Source organism: Desmodus rotundus, chromosome 6 (assembly GCF_022682495.2).
Source record: "Desmodus rotundus isolate HL8 chromosome 6, HLdesRot8A.1, whole genome shotgun sequence".
NCBI classification, from domain to species: Eukaryota; Metazoa; Chordata; class Mammalia; order Chiroptera; family Phyllostomidae; genus Desmodus; species Desmodus rotundus.
Genome location: NC_071392.1, coordinates 113,473,699 through 113,500,222, shown reverse-complemented (window position 1 = coordinate 113,500,222; position 26,524 = coordinate 113,473,699). Strand labels below are relative to the sequence as shown.

Below are 26,524 nucleotides of genomic sequence, written 5' to 3'. Positions count from 1 at the left end.
ATCACCTCTAACAGCCTTGTAAGTAGTCTGCACCTGCACTGCGATCTCACCCTGTTCCTCGTGGCAGCCAGCGAAATATTTCACAAGAAATATTTCAAGCTTACAGAATAAGAAAACAATATAACAGACACTCATATACCCACTTGTAGCTTGACAGATTTTAATGTCATGTCTTATATTTTGCTTCAGAGCTTTTAAAGAAGTAAAACATTTGAACTACAATTTGTAACTGTGCCAGATTCCATCCCATTCCTTCCCTTTGCAATAGTCATCATCCTGAATTTGGTGTTTACTTTTTCCTTGCTTTTAAAAACTATTTTACTGGAAACATATACATATATAAATTTTTATGATTTTAGACTTTATTAATTACAATAGCCATGTTTTTCCTGTAAGCCGTTAATTTTTTCCTTTTTACAAAATTTATTGGGGTGACACTGATTGTAACCTATTCTTTTTCTTTTTTAAAACTTTATTTATTTTTAGAGACAGGGGAAAGGAGGGAGAAAGAGAGGGAGAGAAATGTCAACGTGTGGTTGCCTCTCACACTCTCCCCACTGGGGACCTGGTCCCCAACCCAGGCATGTGCCCTGACTGGGAATTGAACCAGCGACCGTTTGGTTCACAAGCCAGTGCTCAATCCACTGAGCCACACCAGCCAGGGTGTAACCTATTCTTTTTACTACATTATTTTGGTGTTTATTCATTTGATACGTACAACTATTGTTCACTTATTTTAATGTGAACTATTTCATTTATGAGTATGCAACAGTTTAGTTGTCTATTGCCCTGTTGCTGGACGTTTAACACGTTATTCTGGTGTATATTTTAGTATTTGCTCATCAAGTTACACCAAACCTGTGTTGGCATGTAAGAAGAATTGCATTGAAATCATACATTAAAATGAAGAGAAAATATTGGTGATAGTGAGTTTTCCCATCCATAATCATGATCTTTCAAATTACTTGTCTCCCATTTATGTCTTTCAGTCTACTCACCTTATGTTCTTCTATGGCCATATATATCTTGTGTTAGGGTTATTCCTAGGTGATTTGTAATTTTTGTTGTATATTCATATCTTTTTGAAATTAGTGCATTTTTGCTGGTATATAGAAATGCAATTCTTAAAAGACTGGATTTTCATCTAGCAGTCTTGCTGAGTCTACATATTAATTCTAATATATGGGTTATATATTGTTTTGGTTTTCTATATTGAAAGTTATCTGATGTGTACAAAAGAATGATTTTATTTCTTTTTTTTCCAGTCCTTTTTAACTGTCCTGTTGTTCTAGCCTGGCTTTTGAATAAATGTTGAATGGAAGCATTGATACTGGACAACTTTATCTGTCTGAGTTGAAAGGCAGTGCTTATAATATTTCACCAATGAGTATGACATTTGATACGAATTTTTGGGAGAGGCCCTATATCAAATTAAGGAATCGATCTTCTATTTCTATAATTATTGAGGTGATTTTACAGTGTTTCTTTTAATCTGTTAATATAGTGATTTATATTAGATTTTTCTAATATTACATTACCTTTGCTTTCTTGGATGAACTCAAATTAATTGGGATCTTTTTAAAAAATATATTGCTAGATTTAGTTTGCTTTTTTTTCCTTACCTTTATTGTGGTATACTTTTTTTCTTTTTATTAAAGATTTTATTTATTTTTAGAGGGGAAAGGAGGGAGAAAGAGAGGGAAAGAAACATCAATGTGTGGTTGCTTCTCATGTGCCCCCTCATGGGAACCTGACCCACAACCCAGGCATGTGCCCTGACTGGGAATCGAATCAGTGACCTTTTGCTTCGTAAGCCAGTACTCAATCCACCGAGCCACACCAGCCAAGGCTAGGGTATACTTTTTTTTTTTTAAGATTTTATTTATATATTTTTAGAGAGAAGGAAAGAGAGGGAGAGAGAAACATTGATTGCCTCTCCAATGTGCCCCTACTGGGCACCAAACCTACAACCCATGCATGTATCCAACTGGGAATCGAACTGGCAGCTTTTCGCTTTGTGGAACAATACCCAGCCAACTCAGCCACACCAGTCAGAGCGTGGTATACTTTATATATAATAAAATTTACCCATTTTATGTATACAGTTTGACTTTTAGATGTTGTATTTAGTTGTTAGTGCCATTGTAATTAAGATACAGAATATTTCCACTCTGGCTGGTGTGGCTCAGTGGGTTGGTCACTCGCCTTCGAAATGAAAGGTCACCAGTTCAATTCCCAGTCTGGGCACATGCCTGGGTTGCAGGCCAGGTCCCCATTTGGGGACACGTGAGAGGCAAGCTATTGTTGTTTCTCTAGCACATCCATGTTTCTCTTCCTCCCTTTTTCCCTCCCTTCCCCTCTCTCTGAAAATAAATAACATCTTTTTTTTTTAAAGATAAAGAATATTTTTATCACCATAAAAAATTTATCTTGCCCCCAGTATGCCCCTTCGTAATCAGTTTTTTCCATCAGTCTCAAGCAGCCACTGACCTGCTTTTTGTCACTAATCTTTGTCTTGTCTGAATAGTTTTGCTGTGGATCTGGCATCTCTCACTTAGCCTAATGCTTTTGACATTTATCCATGTTGTTGGATATATATCAGTAGTGTGTTCCTTTTTGTTGATGTATTGTAATCTCTGTTTCTTTGATTACTAGTACGTGAAGCATCTTTTTATGTCTTCATCAGCCATTTCTATACCTTCTTTTGTGAATTACCTTTTTTTTTTTGACTGACAGATCCTGCCTCAGGTTTATTTGTACAAACAGCACAGGAGTACACCAGCTCCATGCAGTCAGCAGCACAGGGGTCACACCGGTTCTTCCTTCCTCACGTTGGCAGAGACCTATAGTACAGAGACCTATACTGCGTGGAGCCTTTGTGGGGCCTGGGCTCCTTTGGGAGCCTGACCTGCAGCTGCAGCTGCAGCCGGGCTTGGTTTGAGCCTTTGTCTTGGACTTTAGCTGGCCAAGCCTGAGATCCTTGGCAACATGGGCACGAGCACATTTCCCAAGCTTGAATGAACAATGTAGGCAAGTTGACTTAAGCTTGAGGCTGCTGCCCTTTGGGGATCTTGAGCTTGACCTCCTTGAGCTTTACACGGGCCTTGATATCCTTGGCACGTGAGCTCATGGCTTTGTTGGTCTGCATTTTCTTCATGCCCTTCTTTTGTGCTTCTTGGCAAAGTGCACGTTCCTCGGGAACTTGGTCTTCCCCCTTAAGAGATCCATATCTTTGTGGTTGGGGTTTCTTGATGCCATTTTTGGAACTGGTTGTGCGTGATGCACTTCTTGGATTTGGCCATGTCTGCACTGAAGCCTGTGGCTCCCAAAGCACCTGAGACAGGAAGAGAAAGAAGCTATAATTGTCTTAAGTCTTTTTTGCTCGTTCTTAAAACTGGGTTGTTTGTATGCATGTCATCTTTGAGGTTTTCTTAGGTCTGTCAGATTTTTGATAGACCATCAGGTAACTAGCCTCTTTGCTCCTCCTCAGCTCTGACTTGATGTTAGTTGTTTTTTAATTCTCATCCAAGGACTTTTTTTTTTCTTTTTTCTTTTTTAAAAGTGGTTTTTAAAAAGATTTAATTTATTTTTAGAGAAGGTGAAAGGAAGGGAGAAAGAGAGGTAGAAAAACATCAGTGTGAGAGAGAAATATCAATGGGTTGCCTCTTACACACCCTGAAATGGGGACCCAGCCTGAAACCCATGTGCTCTGACTGGGAATCAAACTGGCAACCTTTTGGTTCGCAGGCCAGCGCTCAATCTACTGAGCCACACCAGCCAGGGCCTTTTTTTTTTTTTTCCATTGCTTTTTAGAGAGAGAGGAAGGGAGAGACAAAAATCAGTGCAAGGGAGAAACATTGATCACTTGCGACCAGGCCTCATATGTGCCCAGACTGGGGATCAAACCCATAACCTAGGTATGTGCTCTGACTGATAAATTAAACCCCCAACCTTTCAGTTATGAGACAGTGCTCCAACCAACCAAGCCACACCAGCCAGGGCAGTATTCTGTCTTTAAATAATGCTGTCTTTAAATATTTTTCTGTTTTGTATGTTGTTTTTCTTGCCAGTCAATGAGTAAAGGTCTCTTTATATCCAGTCTTAAGAAAATAAAAATGTGGGAGAACCAAGATGGCGGCGTAGGTAGACACACTGCGCCTCCTCGCACAACCAGAACTGACAGAGAATCGAACAACAAGGGGGACCAACACCAAGAAAATAGAAAATAACCATTCATCCAGACCGGTAGGAGGGGCGGAGACGGGCACCAGGGTGGAGAGGACTCGCGTGGCTGTGGCGGGACTGAGACTGGCGGAGTGTGGGACAAATGGCGCAGGCAGTCCGAGCACTAGCAGACCCTGCGGCCCCACATCTGCGCAGATAAACCGAGAGGGCCGGACTCAGAGTGGCGGAGAGTGGGGCAGGCAGAGCAGCGGGTAGCACCCCGCGCGGCACCAAATTCGCCCACAGATAAACCTGACGAACGGCGGGCAACAAAGCAGACTGTGCAACCCAGGGCTCCAGCTCCGGGAAATAAAGCCTCAAACCTCTGATTGAAAGCGCCCCTGGGGGTTGGGGCGGCAGGAGAGACTCCCAGCCTCACAGGAGAGGTTGTTGGAGAGACCCACAGGGGCCTAGAGTGTGCACAGGCCCACTTACTCGGGAACCAGCACCAGAGGGGCCCAGTTTGATTGTGGGTATCGGAGTGAAAGATTGAAATCCGGAGGAGAGTGAGGCGGGCGCCATTGCTCCCACTCGGCCCCTCCCCCACATACAGCGTCACAGCGCAGCGACCAGCATTACCCCGCCCCCGGTGAACACCTAAGGCTCCGCCCCTTAAAGTAACAGACGCGCCAAGACCAAAAAAAAAAAAAAAATGGCCCAAATGACAGAACACTTCAAAGCTCCAGAAAAAATACAACTAAGCGACGAAGAGATAGCCAACCTATCAGATGCACAGTTCAAAGCACTGGTTATCAATATGCTCACAGACTTGGTTGAATCTATTCGAAAAACAGATGAAAAAATGAAGCCTATGCTAAGAGAAACAAAGGAAAATGTACAGGGAACCAATAGTGATGAGAAGGAAACTGGGACTCAAATCAATGGTGTGGACCAGAAGGAAGAAACAAACATCCAAGCAGAAAAGAATGAAGAAACAAGAACTTGGAAAAATGAGGAGAGGCTTAGGAACCTCCCGGACGCCTTGAAACGTTCCCACATCCGAATTATAGGGGTGCCAGAAGGAGAAGAGGAAGAACAAAAAATTGAAAACTTATTTGAACAAATAATGAAGGAGAACTTCCCTAATCTGGCAAAGGAAATAGACTTCCGGGAAGTCCAGGAAGCTCAGAGAGTCCCAAAGAAGCTGGACCCAAGGAGGAACACACCAAGGCACATCATAATTACATTACCCAAGATTAAACGCAAGGACCTACATCCAAGATTACTGTATCCAGCAAAGCTATCACTTAGAATGGAAGGGAAGATAAAGTGCTCCTCAGATAAGGTCAAGTTAAAGAAGCTCATCATCACCAAGCCCTTATTATATGAAATGTTAAAGGGAGTTACCTAAGAAAAAGAAGATCAAAAATTGGAACAGTAAAAATGACAGCAAACTCACAGTTATTAATGGCCACACATAAAACAAAAATGAGAGCAAACTAGGCAAACAACTAGAACATGAGGGTTGTCATTAAGGGAGTGGGAGGGGGAGAGAGGGGGAAAGGTACAGAGAATAAGTAGCATAGATGATAGGTGGAAAATAGACAGGGGGAGGGTAAAAATAGTGTAGGAAATGTAGAAGCCAAAGAACTTATAAGTATGACCTATGGACATGAACTATAGGGGGGGAATGTGGGAGGGACGGAGGTGGGCAGGATGGAGTGGAGTGGGGGGGGGAAATGGGACAACTGTAATAGCATAATCAATAAATATATTAAAAAAAAAAAAAAAAGAAAAAAGAAAATAAAAATGTTCTTCAGATAAACCACTATAAATCAGATTGTATATGCATAGAAAAACAGTAAGAGTTAGGCATTTTAATTTTCCCAGTGTTTTAATCAGCCATAGCAAGGGTCATTAGACTATTGCCCACTGCCTATTTTTGTAAATAAAGTTTTATTGGAACATAGCCAGGCCCATTTGTTTGTGTTTTATCTCTAGATGCTACAACAGTAGAGTTATAAAGTTGTGAAGGACCATATGATCTACAATGCCAAAAATTTTTACTATTGCCCTTTGCAGAAGTTTGCTGATCCTCGAGCCATAGAGATGTAGTAGATAAGTTAATTTCCCAAAGTATTTATAAATGTGGAATGGAAAAAGTTGTTTTTTAATCTATATTGTTAGTATACAGCAAACCATTATTTTAATCAAGCTCTGTCTTCAAGGTCCCTTTTTAAGGCATTTTTTGTTGATTTCTTTACTTGAGTCATTATGCCTCAGTTTTTGTCAGATGATAAATTATCTGTCATTGTAAACAGTTATTCCTGGCTGTGTCTGCATGTGAAGCCTGCCTGTTGTTAGAAAGTTGGATGTGTTCTCAGGTTGTGACAGAGCAACAAGGATGAAAAACATGTGCTTTGCCTATAATCGGTTTAGCCAGCCTTATAAGCCCTGTGTAAGTGCAACAGTCATTTCGATGTTCTTTCCTCTATCTTTAGCAGATTAGAATTGTCAGTGTTGGAAATGCTTCTTATCTGATATTACTCCTTCAAACATTTACCTATCCTTGCAATGCTTAAAGAGAGACTATGGTCAAGGGAATTTTTTTACTGATTTTTCTCTTGGTTCTGATCCCAGCTTTATGCATGCTATTCAAATTATATCCATAGCCTTCTTGCTTTTCTCCTTAATGTGCTGCCTGGTAAGCCCATGTTAGCTTTCCCGGTAAATTACTTAATGGTTTGTAAAGACTTCTGTGGGATTCATAGAGAGTAACATTTCTACTTCTTTATTTTCTTAGTACTTTGTACACATTTGAATATATCTGGCTTTCCCATAACTCAGGGCCCTGTGTTTTATCTGTTTCCCAAACTTGACAAATACAGGGCAGTCAGTAGTATAGGATTTAGAGCGTCTCAGAATTCAGATGTAGATGATTAGAAACAATCCAGTTACCCATCAATAGGCAATTGTGTAAATAAACCGTGTACATCCACATAATGAAATATTGTGCATCTGTTATTTTTTCAAGGTTATGGAATTCAGAATTTTAGGACATATTTTTAAATTATAAAACAATGAGAACAATTAAAAACCAAGGGACAGTACAATTAGTATATGGTATAGATTAGTTGCCTGTTGGTCTATTGCTAAATAACAAACCATGCTAACTTAGTGACCTAAAACAATAAGCTTTTTAATTTTGTTATTTCATTTTTTTCTTATGAGTCGGGCAGTTCTCGTTTGGGCTCACTCATTCATAATGTCTGCAGTCAGATACCTGCAGGCTCATCAGCTTAGGCTCGTACCTGTTTAGGGATCAGCTGGCTTTAGCTGATACTACTCATCTCTGCTCCATGTGGCCTTGTCATCATCCAGCAGACCAGTCTGGATTTGCTTTAATAGCAGGTCAGGGTTCCAAGAGAGGCTCAGAACTGACACCGTCACTTCCATCTCATTACATTACATTGGCCAAAGCAAGTCAGAAAGGCCTGACCAGATTTAGAGGATAAGGAAATAGACCCCACTTCCTGATGCATTGCAAAAGGCATTGCTATAGAGAGGCCATTATTGGGAGCAGGCAGTTAAATGTAATGCTACCCTTGTATAAAATGGGGTGAGATAAGAATTTATATTTGAGTTTGCTCTTTTGTGCACAGAAAGAATGGAAGGATACGCAAGAAACCATTTAAAATGGTTTCCTATGGGATGGGGTGTGTAGGGACACAGGCAAGGAATATTTCTTATATTGATTTTTGAACCATATGAATGTATGTTTATAAAATTTTTTAAAATCATCTATCTTTGACCTCTGCCCCCAAAGATAATTCTCTTTAAAATTCCCCAGTTGTTTTTTTAGTTAGGAGTCTGATTTGTTTTTTTTTTTTTTTTTAAACATGTGGTTTTCCTTGGTCAACCTGTTTGGAATGACCAGGATTACTGTGCTATGCATCTGAAAGATCTATATTCAGCTCATTCTTCTCAGTGATGATAATCAAGAGCACTCGACCATATCTTCTACACAGAACTCAGCATGTACATCCCACAGCCAAATAAAGTCATTAATTGAAATAGATTCTTAACCTGATTCAAGTAGATTTTTATCTGATTTCCCTTGCATAATTGCATTTTTATTCTCAAATTTATACCTCTTTTTATTCCTTTGTCTTCATCAAAGTAACTTTAAAACTGTAAAGGAAAAGCAGTTTATTATAATGATTTGAAAATGCGCTCATTTGTGGGCAATTTATCATGTAGGATTCTTCTCAGGGAGCACTTGTCTGGGATGTTTTTTGTTCGTCATTACTTTCTCTTAGAGCTACAGAATAGTTCTACTCTTGAGCTTTATGTTTGATTCTTCAAATTTGTATCTGGGAAAAAATAGCATTGCCATCACACAGAGAAAGAATTGTTGATTCCTTTGTTCTCTCTTCTCACAGTTTTCTGTTTTCGTGACATCCTTAGCATGTTGCACAGTGGACAAGTAAAATCATTATTTGGACCTACTTTTCCATGTTCACTCCTCTTCTTTAGCTCACGTTGTTTTGCTTTACATGGTTAGATGTTGAAACATCAGTGACTTTGGAAATGTATGTGGTCATATGTTCAAGTTTTATTTTTTAATCCATGTATCTCCAAATATTCAAAATAAGCACAAGCTCATAGATTGACCAAATTATCAGTTATTTTGATTTTTCTAGGACTCAGCATTTTAAATCTCTTTAATAGTCCAAGCAATACTGTTTATGGGCTCAAGTCACATGAGATAAAGGAATTTCTTCTCCTTGAATTTTATCTAAGGTTCTCTGGAATTAAAAAGAGCTCAAGATATGGTTGATTCTTTCTTGGGATACTGCTAGAATATAAAACACAAACATCAGTCTTATAAATATTCAGAAATGAATTCACTCTAACAGTGATGGCGTAAAGGCATGTCATAGCCACCAAGGGGAGGGTTAAAATACCTACTTTGGAGTATACCCCTTATCCACCATCCTAGCAGCTACTGAATTTGTCAAGTTACAAACCATCTGGATAGATCTCTCACACCAATTGTGCGTTCATGTCACCCAGCCTCTAACAGAAATACCATCTTATACTATACTTGGTACTTTTTCAACAGTTAATTTGTCCATCATTCCATGTAACATTTGTGACATTATAAATGGATGAATTGTTGATAGTATACTTGTCTTCTGTGGGAAACAAATGTTAATATTAACTTGGGCGTGGTCACATGGCCAGTTAAGTGGTAAAATCAGCACTTGAAACTGGTCTTCGTGTTGTCTAATCGTTACTGTGTATTGCGCACCTTCTTTATACCTACCTAGCACTAGTCTAAGCATTATCTCTCATCTTAAAGTCTTTCCTGCCAGGTAGGTCTTATTATCTCTTATTTTACATACATTAAAAATGAGTCCCAGCGCCATGTCCGGGTAGTTCAGTTGGTTACAGCATTGTCCCCAAATGCCAAGATTGCAGGGTAGATTGCCCTGAGAGGGCACATACACGAATCAACCAATGAATGTGTAATAAGTGGACAACGAATCAATGTTTCTCTCTCTCTCTCTCCCCCCCCTCCCTCCCCCTCTCCCCCTCCCGCCCTCCCTCCTCCTCCTTCTCCCTCTCCCTCCCTTCCCCTCTCTCAAAATAATAAATAAAATTAAAAAAGAGAGAGAGACCCAAAAAGATGAAACAATTTGATAAAATTTATGTAGGCCTTTAGTAACAGAATGAGAATTCACACCAAATCTCTCAGCCTCCATACTCATGCTTTTTCTACTAGACAATGTTGCTGCTTGAAACATAAGGAATAACACTAGTGTTGCAGGTTCGTGAGTAGTGACCTGACCAAGAGATGGCTAGTTTTAATTTGTAAACAGTCGTCTGGGGGCTAAGTTTTTCCCTGTATCTAAACTTTTACTTGGTATATTATTCAGTGTTCTGCAGTTGGGCTGCTGAGTTTTTCATTCTGCCAAGTACTGAACGTGAAAACACATCTCACTGCTAAGCCCTCCTCAGGCCTTTGGCACCCTTGCTGTAAAGGCAGGTGGTCTGAAGAAAGGCTCCCTCTAGGTTGTTGCACACTATACACAACACATAACAGTGTGAGACAACTGTCAGCTCCTTCCTTCCCTTCTCCCCCCATCCTCTAGAAAGCTGGTCCCCAGATGGAAATGCTGGAAACGTGTCAATTCTTCTCTGAAGGGCATTGAGAAAATACTGTCAAGAAGAAAAAGGCAAACGCAACAGCTCATTAGTCCACCAATCAAAGAGGACAATCATCGATTTTACAAAGAAAATGTCCCGGACACAGAGACGGGGAAGGCTGGCAGCGTGTTGCCCACATGGCTCTTGGAGAGCTGCACGTTTTTGTCAGGGAATTTGTAATTTAGGGGCACTGCTTCTTTGATTGACTTTCTATATCCATTATATGTCTTCCCCAAAATGTGGCAAACTGAAGCATTAAAAGTAATGTTTGGGCATATTTTCCTCATTAGACTGGCCCGTGGACGTGTGAAGATGTGCCTGCTGCCCGTGTCGTGGGCGCTCTTGTGTGTGTTGTGTTTACAACTGTGGTCCCACAGAGAGATATTCGAGTTAACTTTCTCATTTGAACCTTTGGTGTTATGTTGAATTTGTTGGAGAGTAAGTTCATGGTACTGAAGTGAAAAGCTTGGAATCATTGAGAGGAAAATAGCTCAGTTTAAAGGTGAATATGGTAGCCCTGGCCCTAGTATTAACCAAGTATATTAATAAGTTCCCTTTAATGTGGAAAAATAACTTTGAAGATATTAGAATATTACCCCTCAGTATCACATCTTAGCCATATGAGCTCAGGCTTGATTCTAACGTCAGTAAATTTAATCTGTCAGATTTCTCTTTCTGGAATTTGTTACTGTCTATTGTTATCAAATAGCTCTTTATGAATTATCGCCATGGGTTAAGTAGCCTGTGCTTCGTTTAGAATCATCTGCACTTTTTATCTTTTTGGACACATGTTATAAGCGACATTTATATGCCTGATATCAAAGGTATTGAACCCACCTCTTTTTTCCTACTTAGAGTAGTTGATATGTATAAAAATCTAGTACTTCATCATTTACAGTAATTTATATACAACTAATGATATTTGTTTCTATGCCGTGCAGTTGACACCTACTGGTCTAAATAGTCCCCACATTAGCTTTTCCCCTCTACTAATTTGATTCATTTATAAAGAGAAATGTGGAAAGAATGCACTTGAGACAACCAGAGTTTATAACCTGGTTTCTTTCTTTCTCAGCTGCTATCTTCACTGTTAACTTTCTGGTCTCATCAATCTTTGACCTTGCTGCCTTGTTTTAGTTTTCTAGCATTGGTGTAACAAAGTTCCCCAAACTGGGTAGCTTAAAACAACAATCTTCTCGCACAGTTCTGGGGGCCAGTAATCCAAAATGAAGGTATCATGAGGCTTGATTCCTTCACGGGGCCTCAGAGGAAGACTCTGTTGCACACCTCTCTGCCTAGCTTCCAGTGCCGCTTACGACCACGAGCATTCCTTAGCTTGTAGATGCATCACTTCAGCCTCTGCCTTCATTGTCAGGCTGCGTCCTCTCTGTGTGACTGTCTTCGTGTAGTCTTTCCTTTGTGTGTGTGTCTTTAGCGCTTGTTACGGGGGTCTCATTCGTACTGGATTTAGAGCCCCCCAGATAATCCAGGAAGATCTCCTCTCAAGATACTTAACTACATTTTCAAAGACCTTTTTTCCAAATAAGGAAACATTTATAGTTCAGGGGAATAAGAGGTAGATATTTTGGGGGGGACCACTCTTCAGCCTATTAAACTAAGCATTTTCTTCTTAATCCTCTAGGAAAATATGTCAGTATTTCAAATTATTGTCGCTGTTTTTATAATTTTATATAAAACTCTGACCTCCATTTCTTTTATTCTCTACAGTTGGTCCTGAGAAAAGGGTGCCAGCAATGCCTGGATCGCCTGTGGAAGTGAAGATACAGTCAAGATCCTCACCTCCCACCATGCCACCCCTCCCACCAATAAATTCTGGAGGACCTAGGCCAGTGTCATTTACTCCTACAGCATGTGAGACCTCTTAATTACTTGGGTTTATGGTTCAGAGAGACATTTGTATCTAACCAACTGACTGCCATTAAGCCTTCTGCGTATACTATTCACAAGATTTTCAAAATGGCAATAAAAAGATATATATGTCAGAAATGTATATCTGGTTATTTTATAAATTGCTTTTGCCCTCTGAGAATAGTACGTAGCTAATTTGGGCATTTGGAAATTTAGTGGTCCCAGTATTTTTTTTCTTTGTCTGATAAATAGCTATTTTAATTTCTTTGGCTCTAAAATAGTGAATTAAAATGATCATATTGATTGATAGGAATTAAAGTAAGTTTCATAAAATTATCAAATTACTTTTCAAAGTTTCCTAGGACTGTCATGGTAAGTCTCTTTACAAAAAAGAGAATAATTACTGCATTATTTTGCTAATGCCATAGACTAGAGGATAGAAGTCCAAGATCAAGGTGTGAACAAGGTTGATTTTTTTTCTGAGGCCTCTATTCTTGGCTTGCAAAAGCCACCTTCTTGCTGTATCCTTCTGTGCCCTTTCCTCCGTGCACGCGTTCATGTCGTCCCTTTCTCTTCTTATAAGGACAATAGTCATTATGGATTGGGGGCCTACCCATATGACCTCAGTTAACCTTTACAGGTCCTATTTCCAGAATGTAGTCACATTCTGAGGTACTGACAGGTTAGAACTTCAACATAGGAATTTGTGGGGGACACAATTCAGTTCATAAGAATTATATGAGCCAACAAATCTAAGGCATTCAACTTTACTAGGCATCAAGGAAATGCAAACTAAAATCCAGTGCAATACCACATGCACTCACAAGAATGTTCGAAATGAAAAAAGAATATCAAGTTTTGGTGAATATGTGTGGAGCAACCTGAACACTCATAGATTAAGTATGAGAAAATTGTTTTGTCAGTATCTAGTAAAGCTGAATTTCCACAAACCCTGCAACTCAACAATTTCAATCCTACACACACACTAAAAGAACAAAACCAAAAAAAAAACCCTCAATTTAAAATCTAAAGACACACATACATACACACATGCATACACACGTCTGGATTTTGAGTTCTGCCTTTCCATGCGTGCTACCTCCAGTTCACATTAACCCTTACAGATATTTTCCTCGTAAGGCATAAGAAGATTGCTATTTGTGGAGTTCCCAAATAGCATGTCAGAGCAGTGTACCAGATACTACGTGCCCTTTCTTATTTACATACCTACCATTGCACAAGCTTGCACACTATTTTTGCTCAAACATTTGTTTCCTGTGTTAATTTTTTTAAAGAGAAGAGAGTCTAAGAGGTACAGATTTTAAAAAGGTTTAAATTTTATTTTCCAAAACATTGAAATTGAGTGAATGGTAACTGCAGCAGTCTGAGCGAGAGTGAAAGAAATGCATTTTCGTGTCCTTTTTCCTAAATTATGTTTTCTGTCTCAAAGTGACGTATCCTTAGATATAAGTACCATCTTGAAATGAATACAGATTTAAACCCAGGCTATCATTCAGATTTCAAGATATAGACAACTGGGATATGTATGTACAAATTTAGCTCTTTTTACCTCTGTATTTGACTACTTGGGGGTGGATGTGTTTTATTTCAGAAATTGTAATCATACACTTTCAGGAAAGAGGCCGTGAAAAAGCTTGTCTGGGCATCAAGGTGGCTAAGAGCACAATAATGTATTATTTTAATGGGTTACTTAAAGAAAGGGCAGCTCTCCAGTGGCAATTGACCTTTCTATGAACACAAAGAAATGGCAGGCCACTGCAACTAATTTCTGGATTGCTAAGGTTGAGTGATTGAGCTTTCTTTCCAGTAGCTCTGGTGATCTTTTTTAATGGAAGACACAGAAGAGAATTCACCCTTTTCCCCCCCTCAGCCTGTCAGTCTTTTAAGCACTGAGTCATATTCAGCAGCATTTTTCTGAACAATTAACATTGCTAGCTTTTGAACAAAGCTGCTGTATATATACAGTATACACAGTTTACAAAACTTAGCTGATTTTAGTATACATAGATGATTAAGTGTTCATCAAAATGTGTAAAATCTATTAAGATAATGCAGATAACTATAATTTGGTAAGTAACATAATGGAAGCATGTGTAGCACAGAGAAGAATTACTAAATTACCTAGGGTTTACCTTACCGTGGGTCAGCAGAGTCTCAAGGAATCTTCTTAATGCAGGTATTACCTGGATAGGATGAAGCAGAGCTTACAGATCAAATTTGAATAAAGGTCAGTCAAGAAGTGGGAAGGGTGATAGTCTAGCAACTGTGACTGGCTTGGAGGAAGAAGGGAAGTGGAAGCTTTTTCATGATTAACAAATTGGCATTAATCAAAATACAAGTAAATGACAGTTTTCTAAGTTAGGTAAAGATTAAACGATTGGGTTCTTTAAATTTGGCTTAAGTTTTGGCTTAAAATTTTTCTTGTTTTTAGACACAGTTTAGCTTCTTAGAAAAGTATGAATAAGTAAGAATCTAATGACTCTTAGGCACTGGATAATTTTATTTCACTGTTCAGTGAAAAAGGAAAATTTTTCTGAATGCTGCCAAGAATGTAGTTCTAGGATTGTGTTCCAAATTAAAACTAGCAGAAAATTACTAAGGACAATAGGAAAATAGAAGAATTGGAACTAATCACATAGATCATAATTGTGCAGAAATATAGAATTGGAGTGTCCCGTGTGGTGTCTAGAAAAATGCTTTATTGGATGATCGAAAATTTGGCAGTATTAATCTAGTACTGTCAAGGCAGAGATAATATTACTCTGAGGGACATGAATATTCCGAATGGGCAAAGAGATATATTCTTTACTGCAGGACTAGGTCATGAAACGTATAACCTAGAAAAAACACTATTCACAGTAATACAATTCTGTGTTTTCTGTGTGTCTTGCTCACACGCTACATTCTAATTGACTGCTGTAGCTTCCTTGAGACCCTAAGATTGGGAAGATGTGACATAAAAAGTGGGCATGAGCGTCCATGCATTGGAAATATATGTTCTCCCAAACTCATCTCATGCAGTACCTGTTCCAGAAAGTCTTAAAACTACCTACGCCTGCCCATGACACCCGTAGAGTTACATGTCCCTTCTCTGTGCTCTATTAGCACTCTACTCATCTGTTTTAATACTTCGTGTTGCTCTGTTACTATTTTTTACCTGGTAGCCTGGCTCACTTATATAGCAATCTTGTTGGGCAGAAACAGTGTCTTGATAACTCTGTTAACATGTGCTTTACAAAATTGAAATGAATAAATGAAGGATAATGCAGACAATAAGAGTGAATCAAAGATTCTTATATTTTGCACTTAGAAACTTTCTTTTTGGCTTTCTTTCAGTAAGCAATGGAACCAACCATTCTCCTCCTACCCTGAATGGTGCCCCATCACCACCACAGAGATTCAGCAACGGTCCTGCCTCTTCCACATCATCTGCACTAACAAATCAACAGTTGCCCGCCACCTGTGGTGCTCGGCAGCTCAGCAAGTTAAAACGCTTCCTCACCACTCTGCAACAGTTTGGCAATGACATCTCACCTGAGATTGGGGAGAAAGTGCGGACTCTTGTTCTAGCGCTGGTGGTAAGTACAGCTCACTGTCCATGGCTAGTTACCTCAGTATATGGCTCAGAACCGAAGCCAGCAGAGAAGCTGTACGTATTTCTTCTCACCCCCAAACCTGTATCAATGTGGCAAAATCTACAGACTAGATTAGTTACTAGTATAATTTGTGTAAAACTGTTGATTTGTGAATTTCAATTGTGTATAAAAGTGTTCATCAAAGAAACAAATCGATAGTGTTTGCCTAATTATTTCTTATGCTGTTGAATTAATTCCATTAAGCAGCTTTATTAAAAAAAAAAACCTATTTTATTTATTTATTTTTAGAGGGAGAGGAAGGGAAGGAAAAAGAGATGGAGAGAAACATTGATCGGTTACCTCCCCCACACATCCCCACAACCCAGGCCTGTATCCTGACCAGGAATTGAACTGGTGGCCTTTTGCTTTGTGGGACAACGCCCAACCAACTGAGCCACACTTGTCAGGGCCATTAAGCAGCTTTGAATATGTCTTAAAACTGAGTTTCATCAGGTCACTAAGGTTCAACCAAATTAATGCCAGGATTTGTTTAATATATTCAGTGTCTAGTACATTGTTTCTAAGCCAGAGAGAAAGGAAAAGTAGCAACTTTAATTTTCAGAAGAATAGTTTGTGAAATTGTAAATTTCGTGGTCTAAATAAATAGTATCAAATGGATTATGTTCTTCAACTCATCGTGCAAATACAACTTCTTTAGAGTTTTTAAGATACATCTAATTTTAAGGTACTGTACAGAGTGCGGTGAATTCATGGTGTAAGGGGGTGACTTTCTGACAGGGACAGCAGGGTAGGGTTTGACTCTCAGTTTATGTAAGGGAAGTTCTGCCACTTCCCAATGTCCGCATATTGAATTCTTTAAGATTTACCTGCTGTAAAATCACCTTGTGCTCCTGCATGTTAGCCTCTGTATGTGGTAAAGGTGAATCACAGTATTAAACTTTTCCATGTTGTAGTTCTCAGTGTAATCAGGGACCCCTGGAATTCCCTCAGACTATTAGAAAGTCCAGGAGGTAAAAATTATCTTCATAATCATACTAAGATGTTACTTGCCTTTTAACTCTTCCTCTCGTGAATACATGATGGAATTTTCTAGAGGCTGCATGATGTAGAATGTTGCGACAGATTACATGCAGAAGTGTCTTGGTGAACACAGCTGTGTCTTATTGAGTTAGATATGAAAGATTGCAAAACTGCCACAACACTGCCGTTCTTCTCGCTTCATTTTTGGGGGAAAATATAGTTATTTTGTAATGGATTAATATTTTTCAGAGTCTCAGTTTTAATTTCTGATATGGTTAGTGATTGATAGAGGTAAGCCAAATAAATTAGAAGGATTCTGAGACCAAAAAGTTTAAAAACTGCTGCCTTAAGTCAGTCTTGGTGTAGTGTGGAAAAAACAACTTTCATGTAAGGCAAAATGCAATAAATGATTATTTAATTATTTGGCATTCAACCTCTGTTGTTTCATATAACTGTAAATTGTTCATTTTCATTGCTATGTTTTATTGTAGGACATACCATAATTTGTATACTTTTTATAACCCCATGTTCCGAGATTCACTAGAAGAATTCCAAGGACCTGGCCCATAGTCATGCTCACAACTAAGATTTATTGCAGAGGTGTAATAAGGATACACAAGTGGATCGTGAAGGAGAGAGACACAGTTGGAATCTGTAGGAATCCGTGAACAGATTTCCTACGATTGGTCACACAGAGTTCCCTCTTACAGCAGCACTGAAAACGCAGCAACGCGTGTGCAATGAATGTTTCTGCCCAGGGCAGCGCATTAGGGACTCGGTGCCCAAAGTTTTTGCTGTGGTCTGGACACATAGGCACTCTTTGCCCAGCACTTAGCAAGTTGCAGACTCCGAGAAAGAGACCAATGTTCGGTATAAGCCATACTGTTTACAAAAAATAGATCCAGACATAGTGAACCACCCTCATCAGGTAGGGAAAGATTTTTGTTTTGAAAAAACATGTTTATTGGTCAACTTTTACACTATTTTGGGGGAAATCTTACTGGATCTAGACTAATAAAATTGGCCATAAACGTCAAAATGAGTTTGACCTTAATTGGAAGCAAAGCAGACATCAGAATATTATGCCAGTTCCAACAACAAATTACTTTAAGTAGATTCTGTGCCTAAAGATAATTTCAATAGTAAAAGAAAAAAATAAGAGGCCTCATTTGCCAAAAAAAAAAATTTAAACTGTGCATCTTTTTTTAGCCATGAAAGTATATGCAGATGTAGCCAGTTGTCTTTTATTTATTTCTTATTTTATTTCTTTATCCTCTCCCAAGGCCATGGTCATTGACTTTAGAGAGAGGGAAAGGGAGGGAGAGGGAAAGAAGCATCAGTGTGGGAGAGAAACATTGGTTGGTTGCCTCTCGCTTGTTTCCTGACCATGCGTGCCCCTACCGGGGCCAAAACCCTCATCCTAGGCATGTGCCCTGGCGGAGAATGGAGCCCATGGCCTTACTGTCTATGGGACAATGCTCCAACCAACTGAGCCACGCCAGCCAGGGTGTCAGTCGTCTCTTTTAAATGGCAATGCTTGGGTTAACTTTTTCCATTTAAAAAAATGTTGGTATCATTAGGAGGTGGTAAAATACACATAAAATTTACCCTCTCAGCCATTTTTAAGTGTATAATTCAATGATATCTAATATATTCATTGTTGTATAACTATCACTACTATCTACCTCCAGAAGTCTTTTTTAAAAAATTGATTTCAGAGAGACAGAGGGACACTTACTTGTTTTTTCATTTATCAACGCATCATTGGTGGAGTCCTGTGTGTGCCCTGATGGGGATCAAACTCAGACCTTGGTGTATTGGGATGAAACTCTAACCAACTGAGCTACCTGGCCAGAGCCAGAACTCTTCTATCTTATAAAACTGAAACTATGCTGTTAAACAATAAATCCCCATTCCTTCCTTCCCCCCAGCTCCTGTCAACCACCATGCTACTTGACTAATCTGGGTACCTTATATTAGCGGAATTATACGGTATTTGTCTTTTTATGGCTGCCTTCTTTCTCTCTCGTGTGCGCGCGCTCTTTCTTTCTTCCTTTCTCTTTGTCTCTCTTTCTTTCCTTCTTAATATAAGACAAAGTTTATTTAGAAAGTAACAGAGGTAATAGAAGTGAGCCAGCTGGGCTGCATGGGCTCAGGAAACAAGATACAGAAGCAAAAGAAGGGCCCTTGGAGCTTAGGAGAGAGTAAGGCAAAGGTAAGGCACCCTGGGAGGAAGAAGGGGAAGGGAAAGGCTCAGGGCATGGGCTTGTGCCCCTGAAAGAGAGAGTACACCTGTGTGGCTTATTATTTCACTTTGCATAATGTCCTTAAGGTTTATCTGTGTTGTAGCATGTGTCAGAATTTTCTGCTGTTTTATTGCTGAATGATGTTCCATTGTTATATATACCACATTTTGCTTTTCATTCTTTCATTGATCCATTGGTGGGGGGATTGCCTGAAGGAGTTGAGGGTGCTGGTGGAGGGAGGAAAAGGGAAAAAATCAGGACAACTATAATAGCGTAATTGATTAAATGTAATTTTTTAAAAAAGTGAATGTTTCCCTCAGGACTACCCTGCTAGCCAGAGGTCCAAGCAGGATTTGAACTCAGATCTAAATATCAAATCCTGCTGTCTTACCCACTACATTGCCATATCCAAATCTTAAAAAAAAAAAAAAATGTGTGCCAATCAGACAGTTTGTTACAGATTCACCATTTGCTACAAAAGGAACCCTGTGCCCAGGTCACTTGGTCTCTGTCATTTGTCAGGCAGACAGCCAAGTGTCTGGCAGGGTAAGTAATCACCCATCAAAGGATTCTGCCGGAGGATGCTGGGGCCCTCATCTCAGCCTGGCGCTTCACCACCCCTGCTGTAAAAGAAAGAATCTTGAAATATCAGGATGGATGAAAGAAAAATGGAAAAGTAGATACAATAGACTTTCTTTCTCCTCTGGAGTTTTCTAAATTATGTATTGTGGTTAAAGTAAAAATTATAGAATTCTCTAATATCGTTGTCCGTATATATAAGGGAAATATTTAAGACAATTATATTATAAACCCAGGAGGGTAAAGGTAGATAAAATTTCTACATTTTTGTATTTTGATTGCAGTGGTGATTTACATGAATACAATAAAATGATACAGAACCAAACAAACATTTTACCAACATTAGTTCCCTAATTTTGATAATTGCACTTCAGGTGTATGAAATGTAACCATTGGGGGAACCTGGGTACAGGATGCATGGAAACCTATCTGTTCTATTTTTACAACTTGCTATGATTATGATTATCTCAATTTTAAAAGAATGAAAGTTTTATTTGGTCACCTATCTACACCCGTTGTCTTCTAAGACCACTGTAGGTGTTACCCTTGCGATCCAGAGACCATACCGTCTAACATTGTGCCTTTTTACATTCCCCTCTCTGTCAAAAGCATTTTTGCCAAGGCTGTGTCTTCACTTCTTCAGATGACATTTCTGTAGTCCTTTCTTGTGCTGCTAAGTCTGATTGAAACATGTTTCTTTATGTGCCCGGTAGAGTCCTGCACATGTGTTTCTTGACCATATTGCAATGAAGAGCTTATTTATCTGTTTTCCCACTAGACCATGGTGCGCCACAAGAATTCTTAAAACATGCAATACCTAACTATTAGCCAGGGGCACTGACCTCTTGTCCCTTAGATTGTCTGATTAAAAATGATAGCATCTGTCCTAGCCTGTGGTTCAGTTGGAGTGAAGTCCCATAAGAAAGGTTGTTGGTTCGATCCCCCGATGGAGCATGTATGGTATGGGAAGCAACCAATCCATTTTTCTCTCCCTCTTTCTCCCTCCATTCCCCTCTCTCTTAAAAACAAACAAAAAAATGACAGCAGCCAACAAAGCAGTAGCTGTCCAGTATGAATGGATCAAAATAACAAAATTTTTTGTCAAATTGGCAAAAAATAACTTTTTATTTATTTATTTTTTTGGTGTACCACAGAATTTTAGTCATTAGTTTATGTGTTCCATAAGATAAAAAAGGTTGAAAATCACTTCACTGGACTGCGAGTTCTTAGGGAAAAAAGAACTATGCTTTTATTAAATAATTGAATGAGAAGAGAGGATAAAAGAACAGTGGCTTATCATTAGTCTCAGATAGAGAGGATTGCCTTGAATCTTTCCTACTAGTAGCCCCGAGTCAGTTTCACTGGCCTGAGTCACTGTTTCTCTGTGCTGTACAGTTTAGTCTTTTCACCCTTTGTCTATCCATGAGAAAACTGTGTCGTTCATACAGTCTTTCCATACATTGACTTTACTTGTTTTTATCTTCTGAGGCCTCATCGAATTTATTATAGTAGGGAAAGAATATCATTCTCTTACACTTAGTTTTTATTCCTGAATAATGGTACCTTTGGTTGCATTATGCAAGTGTCAGGTACTTAAAACAGGTACTTAAAGTTTAAAGGAATTTTTAGTATGAAATGAGCTAAACTATTCAAATATTTCTTGTTGGTGGACCTATGCATTTGCCATTTTTTATTGTTAAGAAGCAGTATGGTACTGATGAATAATTTGTAAGGTACATGTTACATTTTTGAACACTTGAAGATTTTGTAAAAATCCCAGAAGTGATGATTGTTCTCAGGGGGATCAAGAATTCAAATTAATGCCAAGTTTTTTGTTTGTTTTGTATTTTTTAACTTCTTTTGTAATTGTACTGTGTTTGAGGGAATTGAAATAAAAGTATTTTGTGGACTTTGAGAAAATACAGTATTTTTATTTGTACATTCCCTTTAGCAGAGGAACTGAGAATCCTAGTTTTAAGTCAGACTTTTGAAAAAAACAGAGGAAATGCTAATAACTTTCCTGGGAATACTAAAATCTACCAGTGGAAGTCTATGTGTTAGGAGATGCTCTGATTTGCAAACAACCGTTTAAGGCAGAAGGTCCTTTTGGGTTTGTTTGTTGGTTTGTTTGTTTTTAACTTTGAATTTAGAAGATTTGGGGAACTAACGCTAGGATGTAGGCAGAACTTATGAAGAAAAGAACTTCTAAAGAAATGCAGCTTATGCCCTGGCTGGTGTGGTTCAGTGGATTGCGTGCCAGCCTATGAGCCAAAGGGTCTCTGGTTCGATTCCCAGTTAAGGCACTTGCCTGGGTTGTGGGCCAGGTCCTCAGGAGGAGGCACGCAAGAGGCAACCGTACTTTGGTGTTTCTCTCCCTCTCTTTATCCCTCCCTTCCCTCCTCTCTCTAAAAATAAGTAAATAAAATCTTTAAAAAACAGTGCGGCTCCGGCTTGAGTCTTTAAGTTGACATTTTAAACTGATCAGGATCTGTTCAACTGGAAGAATTATAAACTTGGTTTCCTGTGCCTGAGGTGACTTGCCATGAGTGCGGCAGTACAAGGGACCTGAGTCCCTGTCATCAAGAGTGGTGAAGAAGGCAGTGCCGGATTCTGCAACCCAGTCTGCTGAACATAGAGGGGAATTTAGATTTGGAGTAGTAGAGAAAAGACAAGCAAGGAGGCTGGGTTTCTTTTATAAAGGGAACTATTTGGTTAACCTTTGAGAAGGATCTGAGTTCACAATAGTGCTCTTGGAATTAACCTTTTATTTATGATTTAAAAGGTATTTATATGAGGACAGTGTCTAGTTCCAGAGGTTGAACAAGGTTATTTCTCTTTTCAGAACTCAACAGTAACAATTGAAGAATTCCATTGCAAGCTCCAAGAAGCCACAAACTTTCCTCTTCGTCCTTTCGTGATTCCATTCCTCAAGGTAATTGTTACGAGAGAATTACTGAATATAATTTTTTATCTTAACATTTCCTCAGGATCTGCTACTGATCCCTGTTGTGTGATCAAAATTGGGGCAGCTTGCACATTTTCATATCTTTATTTTAGTTTGGGCTGCTAGAGAAATGTGAGTGCAGTTTGCAGGTAACTTTTTTTTTTTTTAATATTTTATTTATTTATTCTTAGATAGAGGGGAAAGGAGGGAGAAGTGAGGGAGAGAAACATCAATGTGTGGTTGCCTCTTGTGTGCCCCCTACTGGGGAACTGGCCTGCAACCCAGGCATGTGCCCTGACTGGGAATCGAACCAGTGACCCATTGGGTCACAGTCCGACACTTAATTCACTGAGCTACACCAGCCAGGGCTGCAGGTAACTCTTATACTGGCTGAGAATTGCAAAAGCCTTGAGTTTTGGTCCATATGCTGACTCTGCTGGTAACACATATGAGAAAGTGGAGCGTGGAGGAGGAGGTGCGTGGGCCAGAGATGTAGGGGTGGCATGGCGGCTGGGCTCTTCGCAGAGGCCATGGCCAGAGGGTGAAGAGCGCATTCACTGAGAGGAAGCTGTCGGACAAAACAGAGGCCTTTGCAGTTCAGACGTGTACCCTAAGGCAGCTATTTTCAACCTTTTTCATCTCACGGCACACATAAACGAGTGAGTAAAATTCTGTGGCACACCAAAAAATATATTTTTTGCCATTCTAACAAAAAAATAGGCACAGTTTTGATACATTCACACCAAATGGCTATTGTTTTGTTGGCTGCTGTCATTTTTTTATTTGACAGTCTAAGGTGAACGAGATCAGTGCCCCTGACAAAATAGTCAAGTGTTAAGTAAGACAGTCTTAGGTTTATATGTAATATACTCTTTTTATGAATCTTTCTTTTGAAATAATGTTGTGCTCACAGAAAAGTTAAAAAATGGTACAAGAAAATTTCTGTACCCTTCACTCAAGTTCTCCGTGTATTAATATTTTACCACATCTACATATTATTCTCTTTGTCTTTACATTTAATTTTTTCCCTCAGAAATGTTTGAGAGTAAGCTACAGACATAGTACATCAAATTACATTAGTATAGCCCTGGCTGGTGTGGCCTAGTGGGTTGGACGTCACCCCACAAACTAAAATGTCACTGTTTTGATTCCCAGTCAGGACACATGCCTGAGTTGCAGGCCACATCCCCGGTTGGGGGTGTGCGAGAGGCAGTTGATCAATGTTTCTCTCCCTCTCTTTTCTCCCTCCCTTCTGCTCGCTCTAAAAATAAAGTCTGTTTTAAAAAGTACTTTTGTATAATTATCAAATCAGGAAATTAACATTGATAAAACACTATTACTATAGACCTTGTTCATGTTTCACCAAGTGTCCCCCTAAGGGTACAAGATGGTTAATTTTTTGATGTACCTCAATTTGGATTTTTCTGACACTTCCTCATGATGAGAATCGAGTTATGCATTTTAGGCAGCAAATGGCAGGTAAGATATCACTGATGCTGTCAAGAGACATATGTTAATTAGTCTCATAATTTGGTGTTGACTTTGAACACTTGGTAAAGACTATGTCTGTCATGCTTCTCCACCAAAAAGTTACTATTTTTTCCTATTCAGCAATAATTTTCCAAAACAGGTATCATTATGACTCAGAGAAAAAAATGAATCTGTATTAAAGATTTTATTTAACTCATTAATGAGTAAGGTGTTAGAACCAGTTTAGGGGAGAGCCCAAAGAACAAACACATTTATAAATCAGGATTATTGATATGAATGGGCACACAGAGATATGATTGGCTTTGTCTACGGTGGGTAAAGGAAGTCAAGTGAAGTACTGGATGTACTGTATTTTTGGACTATAAGACACACCCCCCATTTTCCTCCCAAATTTGGGGGGAAGTGCATCTTATAGTCCGAAAAATACGGTAATTTTATGCGAGTCCATAGACAATAGTTATTTTGCATTGTTATTACTTATCTATAGTTTACGGAGTTGTGCATAGATTAAAGGCAGTGAAATACTATAGTCAGATACTAATGTGCTCTAGGCCAGCGAGAGTTTAGATACCTATGACCCAAATCCAGCCCACCATGTGGTTTTATACAGCCCTGGAGAGAGTTAGTTTTACAAGTGAACATTCGTAATTGGTTTGATAAAAGGGAACACTAACTTTGAACCCCAGTTAAGTTGCTTTTCTTATTCCACCCCCTTGCCAAATGAATTCCATTCTTTTTATTGGCCTGATATTACCAAAAAAACTGTACTCAATTTTTTAAATATTTTCACTTTTGTCAATTCAATATTTGAAAATGTGTTTTCTATCTTGAATATGAGTATCCACACAATACCTTCAGTTTTGCCTCTTAACTCACAAAGCCTAAAGATATTACTGTCTGGCCAGTAATAATATCAAGAAGATGGGTCGCCCCACTGAAGTACTAAACCAGTTTTTAAAAACCTTTTAAATCCAAACATAGCAGACATGCAGGAGAACGCACAGTGCATGGCCTGTGGCATAGCTCTGTTCTGACAGCATTGAAGCCTCAACCGCTCATAGCTGTTGGCGGCGCCTTACGTAGCCTTTAAACACATGTGCTAGTGCTTTCTTGGTCTATTTTCTGTATGTCAGAGCTAGTAAACGATTATTTCCCCCAAGACTCCGGAATCAAGAAGGATTTGTGAAATTTGTGTCATTAGGAAAGAATTAGCTCTTTTTAAAAAATAATTCATCAAAGGGTACATACACATCACAGATGTACGGATCTGGCATGGTATTTTTTTCAGTTAAGTTTTTACAGTTGCTACAGATTGAGATTATAGAACAGACTTAAAAAGTATCTTATATCATCAAATTCCCTATTCTTAACTGTTATTTTGGAAAACAGCATGAGGTAGGTTGTTATGGTGGCTTTTTGTCTAGCATTTGGGTTTTTGTTGATTTATTTCTGCTTTAAAACAGTCACTAATTATGGTGCCTAATAAATTAACCCTTGGTAAAGGGATGACTGCTTGCCTTTCGCTTGATCATCTGTTTCCATTGGAATAAAGACTTCTATTACGGGCTCAGTCTGAGTTGTTTGTAAACTTGGGGTAGAAATATAATGCTTACTTTATTTTTTTTAATTACTTTATTGTTGTTCAATTGCAGTTGTCTGCATTTTCTCCCCACCACCCCTCACGCCAACCTACTTTATTTTTTTAATAAAGGAATATGGGAAAACTACATTTATATATGAAGGAATTAGGGTTCAGCTGAGAGTATATGGGGTTTTTTTTAATGATTTATCCACGTTAAAGGTTTTCTCAGTTTGAGAAGGAAAAATAATCAATACATAATTAATTATCCTTTTACAAAAGAAAATGTGCCCAATGTGGATGCCGTACCAAGAAACCAATTCTGCCCATGGGTTACCTGTGTATCCTCAGAGCCCAGTCTAAGCTTTCATTCCAGTCATTCCCAATGCTTTTTTTTTTTTTTTTGGAACCTCATGTTCCAGCCAAGCTAGAATAATCACCATTTCCAGAATTCCATGGAGGTGTTCATAAAGAATGTGAAGGGAAGGTTAAATAGTACTCAGAGAAACCAGGCCCTGTAATGATAGATGGAAAAGTGAGTTCCTCCTACTCCCATGAAGGCACATTAATTCTGTAACTGACCAAAGTCTTCAAAAATGCGTGAGTTTTGAAATCATTATGTTCAACAAACCTGTATTGAGCTCTGTTTGACTCTGTATTAGGCCACAAAGGTGAGGAAAGCACATTCTCTTCCTTAAGGGAACTTAAATTTTGTGAGGGCAGGAGACGAGCCAACCAGTCTTTCCCGTTCAGTGTAACAGATGTTGCTTTACTCACAGAGGCATATGGGAAATCAGGCTGA

The 26,524-nt window shown here is 39.0% G+C and overlaps 1 protein-coding gene across 6 annotated transcripts in view; it reads left to right on the top strand.

Moving 5' to 3' along the window:
- CBFA2T2 (CBFA2/RUNX1 partner transcriptional co-repressor 2) overlaps window positions 1-26,524 on the top strand; it is a 146,969-nt gene that overhangs the window by 87,686 nt on the left and 32,759 nt on the right. For all 6 annotated transcript variants that reach the window (XR_008427068.2, XR_002974696.3, XM_045194534.2 and 3 more), the window contains 3 exons: window positions 12,106-12,249; window positions 15,604-15,845; window positions 22,551-22,640. Coding sequence is in view for 4 of the 6 variants with exons in the window: in XM_045194534.2 (XP_045050469.1) it covers window positions 12,106-12,249; window positions 15,604-15,845; window positions 22,551-22,640 (476 nt within the window). In the remaining 2 variants the exon portion in view is untranslated. The remainder of the gene's footprint in view (window positions 1-12,105; window positions 12,250-15,603; window positions 15,846-22,550; window positions 22,641-26,524) is intronic.